Raw genomic sequence first — 7999 nt, 5'->3', positions numbered from 1 at the left:
CCAAGTATGTCAATTTCACACCCTGCACTTTGACTCGCGGCTTCGCCCAATTTCCTCCGCAGTTTCGTGATCCTGATTTTTGAGGATCACGAAACTGCGGAGGAAATCGGGCGAAGCCGCGGGTCAAATGCAGCCCCGCAGCCTCGGGTGTGAAATTGACAAGGTGTTCTTTAAAAAAAAATAAAAAATTGTAGCTATAATCCTCTTTGGGTCCCAGTGAGGAAGGTGGACTATAAACAAAAATAATAAGTAAATCTAAATATCCCACCTCAAACACAAGCACTCAAATTCCTGTTCCTCCATTCCAAACTCTGTTCCCTATTGAGTTTTTTTTTAACATTTGCTCCTTCTCCAAAGTCTTCTACGCTCCCAGTCAAAGAATGGATACAAGGTCATGTGCCCCGCCCCCCTGCACCTCACCCGGGGGAACTGCGTTCCCCCCCGAAATGACCTCTGGATACAAGTGATGGAAATTGGTTTTAAACCAGGATCATGGTCAGGTCACAGTTTCTCTCAAGAATCCTCGGAATTGTCTGTGTGCAAAAACGCTAGGGGTTCTCCATAAGAGGCACAACGCACACAGTGCCCCCTCGCAAAACTACATTTCCCAGAATTCCTTGGGGGGAGAGGCCTCGGACCGAAAAGCGTTCTCCATTTTGCTGTGTAGCTGCGCCCCTGATGAGTCAACAACAGGCTCCTGGGCGCACCCCTGACTGCCTTCTTCCTCTCACGCCCTGTCTGTTTCTCACAGGAATCCTCTCCCAGCGGATGTTTGTCATGTTGCCCTGTGGCGGAGTTGGGGTAAGTTTCTTCTCAGGAAGGCATGCCCGTTCCTACCTGAGATCCCCCCCCCAAAAAAAAAGACCCCTTGTCTCTCATTACCACGGGCCCTTCTGAAGTCTGGTTATTTATTATAACTGGAAACGGCCAACCAAAATACACGGGGAAATTAACTTGAAGATGTGACCCACAGCCCTTTGGTCTGTTCTTGCTGGACCTCAGCAGCAATGGTCAGGGAAGCCAGGGGAAGATACGAGCCCCTGCAGGGCAAAGTCATGGAATTCCTACGCATTGCACCCCAACTGGAGCTTCCAGCTTGGGTGAAACTGGTTATGGATCAAAGCCAACGCAGACTGTTGGTAGGTCAAACGGTTCCTGTGAACTCCTAGGCTGCGCCAGTGGAGTTATCCAGCGAATTGTGAGGTCCAAGACAGTAGGCACGTCACCGAAAGAGACGCAGAGGCCTCTGAGCAGCTCTAAATGAGGCCCGGTGGCCATTCTGGGCAGCATTTCTGACCCTGAACACGTCACTGAAATCTAGTGGACGCAGGCATTTACTGCCCAAGAGTTCGGGGCGAAATTTTGAACCACTTTCGGGAGCCTGACTCTAAGCGATTCACCTCATCTTTAGACCCCTTGAATGGCCTCTCCCTTCCCCAATGCACCCTTTTGTCCCCAGTACCAAGTTCCTAGTTCTTACTGGAGTGGCAAACACACACCTGGCTTGTACCACTTCTGACTGCAGGTGAGGGGGGTTCCATGGTTAAATGCTCCTGTCCACAATTTTTTTAAAAAAAAGATCCTCGCATGTAGAAAGCTAGATGTGAAGGTTTTCAGCTTCGCCTTCCTGACACGCTAACTTTCTACGTGGCGGGCCTCTTGTTTGTGTGTGTGTCTCACGGGGCATCAGACGAACCCCCTACTTAAAGTCAAAAGTGGCTCATACCCAGATTTCCTGCCTTGGAGATGCTGGAGTCCTGCAGCGACCGGAGAATCCTTACTTGAATGAGGTGGTCCCTGCACTCATCCAGCATTACTGGGGCTCAGCACAATTCCCTCTTCAGCTCTCTAGCCAGGCCTGGTCTTTTACCCGTGGGGTGGGGCTAGGGCTAGTTTTGTGGGCGGGGGGGGACCCCCTTGCTCCCCTCTTCTCTCCGTCTCTCGTGTCCCTCCCCTCTGGGCTCTCTGTCACGTTCACTTTCGTTCATCTTCTTGCGTGCCTTTTCTCTCTCTCTGTTTTTTTTTTTCTCTCGCTCTCTTTTCCAGGATGCTGCCTCCCAGCCCATCCCTGTTCTCCTTCTCTTCTTAACCTCTTGCGCTCTCTCACTCTCTGTACCTTCATCCCTTTTCTTCCTGCCCTTGTCCTGGCCGTGGGGCCTCGGCTCCTCTCCCCCCCCCTCCCTCCGCCTTCCCCTGCACCCGGAGAGAAAGAGAGGGAGAGCCAGCCTGCGCCTGGAGCATTCAGGCAGAAGGGGGGTTCGGCTCACACATGGAGTTGATCAGAAGAGAATCTCTGAGGTTTTCCGGCTCTTTTCTTTGCCGATGACGTGATCCTGATCAAACCAAGATGTTTTGTTTTTGAGGACACACAAAAAAAAAGTCCAAATAGAATCAAGAAGGTAAAAAGAATGGTTCCCTCCTGCCCCTCCACCCCAATTATTCCCCAGCCCACGCTGCCTAGAAGGGGATAGTGAGAGTCACCGCTGTGTCCCTGAGCCCGGGATTAGTAGAGAAGAGTCTATGGGAGACCCCACAGGTGTTGGATTAATTGGGACCGCGATACAGGGGACCCAGGTTCGAATCCCTGCTCTGCCGTGGAAGCTTGCTGGGTGACCTTGGGCCAGCCGCACTGTTTCAGCCTAACCTACCTCAAAGGGTTGTTGTGAGCATAAAATGGAGGAGAGGAGAACGCTGTAAGCCGCTTTGGGTCCCCACTGGGGAGAAAGCTGGTCTATAAATAAAGTAAATGAATAAATTGGAAACACGGCTGCCTCCCGACCACGCAGTCACCTTTTGATCGCTTAATTCGCTTTTGCCGCACGCAGCTCTGCCGTGCAATTCACAACAGCCGTCTGGGGTCAGACCCTTCAGTATTTGCGTTGTAAATGGGGAGCTGGGTTTGAAGAACGATGACACCTGAGGCCAAGACTAGGGTTGGATCTCTTTGGTCCGATACGTGTGCCCTGTCCAGTGTCCTTTACACTGGCTCTTCAGCCTTTCAGCCCCTTCCTTTGGCTACGTATGTCTGTTTCAAGGGAAAAGTTTTCCATGCAGAGAAATGTAAGGATAGGTTTCCCCATCCCTCCTTCCCGCCCTCCGAATGCAGTGCCGGATAACCTCTGTTTGTCTCCTTCCTACGGCCAGGTGGACAGCGATACCATCTGGAACGAGCTGCACTCCAGTAACGCAGCGCGATGGGCCGCGGGCAGTGTCACTGAACTGGCCTTCAAGGTGGCCAGTCGACAGCTCAAGGTAAGAGGCGCCATTTTACAGCAGGATTGTTTCCCCTGCTAGGATTGTCGGCTAAAGGTCATATTTTGAAGAATGTCCGTTTCACCCTAAGTTAATTGTTCTCGCCCTCCTGAGTGGCATTTGTTTTGAAACATTAAAGCAGCTGTTGTGGAAGGCTGGTGTTTACAGGAGAGCGGGCACCTATATTGCCCACAGGCACCTGCCGTTTTGGCAGTAGTGTGGCGTAGTGATGAGAGCAGGGTCCCCAATGGTGCCTGTGGGTGCCATGGTGCCTGCCAACATCTTTTCTGGTTTTAGGAAGTGGGTGGGGCCAGATAGGGCCTTTGGCCTGCAAGGCTTTTGATTGACTCTTGGAGATTTGATTGGCTGCGCAGATTTTTTTAAATGTTGCTACGGACACAGCTGCAACTACAGCACAAGGATCTATACTGTGTTACTGGAATAAAGCTGTGGCCATTCTTTTGTGGCTGGCTCTACCTTCTGCGGCAGCCATTACATGGCAGTCATTTTGTGACTGCACCCACCATGCTATGGCAGAATTTTAGATGGACCCACAGGCTCAAAAAGGTGGAGGACTCCTGGATTAATGGGTCAAGCTAGCAGTTGGGAGACCTTGGGCAAGTCACTCTCTCTCAGCTTAACCGACCTTACAGGGTTGTTGTGAGAAACCTTAAGCCACTTCTGGGGAGAAGAGCAGGGTATAATCGAAATAAGTAATTGCATTTTCCCTGTTATTTTTATTTATTTATTAATTTATTTTAAAACATTTATAAGCGGGCTTTCCATCCAAATAACATTCTCCAAGGCAACGAACATCAGGCAGTAAAACTTTTAAACATTAAAACATATAACACACACAGACACACACACACATGTGGTATGTGTATATATATGGATATGGATATGCATGTATATGTATGGATGAATACAAACTGGGGAAATGAAGGTTTGTCCTGGTTCATGGGGTCTCACAGACTTTCATGAACCTTCTCGTTTACCAAACCGGTCATTTTGTGAGGTTCGTGATGCAGTGGAACAGCCCCCCCTGCAGATCAAAGGGAGATCGCTCCCCTTTTTCCTTCCAATCCTGCGATCCTCAACTTCTGGGCCTCCTGGGGTCCTCCATTTTGGCTTGGCCTCATTTGCTGGTCTCCCTCTGACTGTCCCACGGGCCGGTTTCCCGGAACTCCCACCACTTCTATCAAAAGGAGATTGCCCCCCTTTTCCTCCAAGCCCTATGATCCTCAACTTCTGGGCCTCCAGGGGTCCCCCTTTTTAGCCTGGCCTTATCTGCCATCCTCCCTCTGACTTCCCCAGGGTCAGTTTCCCAAAGTTCCCACCACTTCTGCCTTGCCCTTTCTCCCTCCAGCCGTAGATCTCCATCTCCTTTCTCTCTCCTGTGCCACTGCTGACACGCACCCCTCCTCCATCTCTCCCTCATCTCCTTCCACCCCTGACCTGGGCTCTTTCATGCCTTCTTCAGCGTCCATGGGTCCCACAAGGGCCACTGTTGTTTGGTGTTTGGAGGGCCTCTCTTGGATTTCCAGGGCTGCAGAAGTCCACACACACACCCTCCCATTGCTTTGACAATTAATTCATTGCGCCAGCATGTCTGGCTTACGAACAAGCATCACGAACCGCCATGAAGAACATGATGGTTCATGGGCAGTTTGTGGGAGATGCAGTCACATGAACCGAGACTCACAAAACATGAACCAGGTGATGTTCGTGATGAAATTCGGTTCGTGACAATGTTCGTGCCCATCCCTATGTATGTGTGTGCGTGTATATATATAGCTTCTGATATCTGTCAAGATCTGGGCTAGCCTAGGCTATCCAGGTCAGGGCCCCCACCTCCTTATTAGCCCATGAACATCATCCCTGACAATGGGACAGGGACGTTTTTATATAAATACATAAAGGTATTTCCGGTTCAATATACAAAATGGAATGTGACAAACTTGGCACACTGCCAGTGCATGCAATGAGTATGACCAGGTAAAGTCAAACACTTCTGAGTCCTCTTAATTTCAGTGTGAAACTTAAGCATTTGCTTAAGTTTCCTTTGAAGTCAAGGGTATTGAATCTAGAGGGGTAGCTATTTTAGTATGTTGGAGCAGAAACAACAAAGAGTCTTTGTGCCACATTTTTAAAGGGTATCCATTAGGGGTGTGCAACCAAAAAACCTTTTTCTCGATTCAGGTGTGTTGGACGCAGAAAATATTGGTATTCTGAATATTCCCAAATACCAATATCGGTATTGTATTGGGATTCAGGTAAATATTCAGGAAACCCAAATTTATTCAGCTCCATTAGAGCATAATGAAGAATCGACCTGGGAGTATTCGGAGCCCTGGTGGGGCTGTTTTTTGAGCTAGCAGCACCAAATTGCAGCACAGCTGCTGGTGCCTATCCTCAAAAACACCCCCCCCCCAAGATTTAAAAAGATTGGACTGGGGGGTCCAATTCTATGGGCCCCCAAAGAAGGTGGCCCCATCCTCCACTGAAATCAATGGAGGGGGGAAAGCATTTAAAGAGAACATAAGAACATAAGAACATAAGAGATGCCAATGTTGGATCAGGCCAGAGGCCCATCCAGTCTACTAATCTACAACCTATAGAGTTCTTAAAACAACAGCCCAACTGACTGAAATGTAACAAAACCAAACATTTGAGAATATAATCTTAATGTCATTATAAATCAAGAGTGAGATCTGAGAGTCCAGCAGCGCCTTAGAGACCAACAGGAATTTCAGGGCAGAAGCTTCCGAGATCGTCAGATCTAGCTCTTCTACCGCAGACCAACAGGGCTGCCCTCTGAAACGATCATAAATCAAGAGGCTTTCAGAAGTTCTTCTTTTTTAATAATGTAGTCGTTACCTAAGTAATTGGACTTTTTCTCCCCACCCCCAAATTTTATTAAACTTTTAACGGAAATATATAAAAGAAAACAAGACAAACAGAAAATAGAATTAAGAAAAATCAAAAAAAAAAGAGAAAAAAGAAAAAAGAGGATATATTTCTATTTTTATCTACAACTGGTATGTCCTAATTCTCTACTCTCTCTCTATAAATCCATAAAAGAAAAAAAACCCCTCTCTTTTATCTATAATTCATTTCTCGCCCTCTTATTCTTCAAACCCATAAATAATCAGTTCATTTTTTCTGTTTCCTGCATAAAGTCCATCAGAGGTTTCCAGTTAGCTACAAATGTGTTTAATGTGTTTTCTCTACTCAAAGAAGTAAGTTTAGCCATCTCCGCCGATTCCATCATTTTCACCATTCGCTCTTCTATTATAGGAGGTATTACTGAAGATTTCTATTTCTGGGCATATAATAGTCTTAATGCCATTGCCATATACAAAAATAAAGTTCTGTGTGTTCTTTCTAAATAATCGGACTTTTTCTCAATATTCCCTTCTTCTTTCCTCCTTTCTTTTAGACTGTACGTTGCCCTCCTTTTCATGCAAAAAGACAAAGGGGGAAAAAACGAATGGTGCAGTGGGAAGAAAACTTTATTCCAAAATATTAATAACCCCTATGCGTTTCACATTAAGCTTCCCTCAAGGGATCTGTGGAATACACAAGTAGCCATGCTCTCACTAAACCAGCTTTGAATGCACAGGGGTTATTAATATTTTGGAGAAAGTTTTCTTCCCACTGCACCATTGTTTTTTCCCCTTTTGTTGTCTTTTTGCATGAAAAGGAGGGCAATGTACAGTCTAAGAGAAAGGAGGAAAGAAGAAGGGAATATCGAGAAAAAGTCCGATTATTTAGAAAGAACACACAGAACTTTATTTTTGTATATGACAATGGCGTTAAGACTATTATATGCCCAGAAATAGAAATCTTCAGTAATACCTCCTATAATAGAAGAGCGAATGGTGAAAATGATGGAATCGGCGGAGATGGCTAAACTTACTTCTTTGAGTAGAGAAAACACATTAAACACATTTGTAGCTAACTGGAAACCTCTGATGGACTTTATGCAGGAAACAGAAAAAATGAACTGATTATTTATGGGTTTGAAGAATAAGAGGGCGAGAAATGAATTATAGATAAAAGAGAGGGGTTTTTTTTCTTTTATGGATTTATAGAGAGAGAGTAGAGAATTAGGACATACCAGTTGTAGATAAAAATAGAAATATATCCTCTTTTTTCTTTTTTCTCTTTTTTTTTTGATTTTTCTTAATTCTATTTTCTGTTTGTCTTGTTTTCTTTTATATATCTCCGTTAAAAGTTTAATAAAATTTGGGGGTGGGGAGAAAAAGTCCAATTACTTAGGTAACGACTACATTATTAAAAAAGAAGAACTTCTGAAAGCCTCTTGATTTATGATCGTTTCAGAGGGCAGCCCTGTTGGTCTGCGGTAGAAGAGCTAGATCTGACGATCTCGGAAGCTTCTGCCCTGAAATTCCTGTTGGTCTCTAAGGTGCTGCCGGACTCTCAGATCTCACTCTTGATTTATAATGACATTAAGATTATATTCTCAAATGTTTGGTTTTGTTACATTTCAGTCAGTTGGGCTGTTGTTTTAAGAACTCTATAGGTTGTAGATTAGTAGTGTTGCGGGATAATGCTGTCCATAACAGCTGTTCACTCAAGCTGGTGTTTTTGATTTATCATTTGCTCTTGCAGAACGGTTTCGCTGTGGTCCGACCGCCGGGACACCACGCAGACCCCTCTACAGCCATGTAAGGACAGCTCCTCTATTTGACTACTTCTCCCCAAGTCACAGGGTCATCTG

General features: G+C 46.0%; 1 protein-coding gene across 1 annotated transcript in view; it reads left to right on the top strand.

The window, feature by feature from the left end:
- The window catches only part of HDAC7 (histone deacetylase 7), a 318340-nt gene that overhangs the window by 283839 nt on the left and 26502 nt on the right, over window positions 1-7999 (top strand). Inside the window, exons 15-17 of the mRNA XM_015410216.1 lie at window positions 752-801; window positions 3145-3252; window positions 7891-7946. Coding sequence (XP_015265702.1) covers window positions 752-801; window positions 3145-3252; window positions 7891-7946 — 214 coding nt within the window. The remainder of the gene's footprint in view (window positions 1-751; window positions 802-3144; window positions 3253-7890; window positions 7947-7999) is intronic.

This window comes from Gekko japonicus, unplaced genomic scaffold (assembly GCF_001447785.1).
Source record: "Gekko japonicus isolate JY-2015 unplaced genomic scaffold, Gekko_japonicus_V1.1 scaffold996, whole genome shotgun sequence".
Lineage (NCBI taxonomy): Eukaryota > Metazoa > Chordata > Lepidosauria > Squamata > Gekkonidae > Gekko > Gekko japonicus.
Note: the sequence above shows the minus strand (reverse complement) of the source record. Positions and strands in the feature narration are given on the sequence as shown.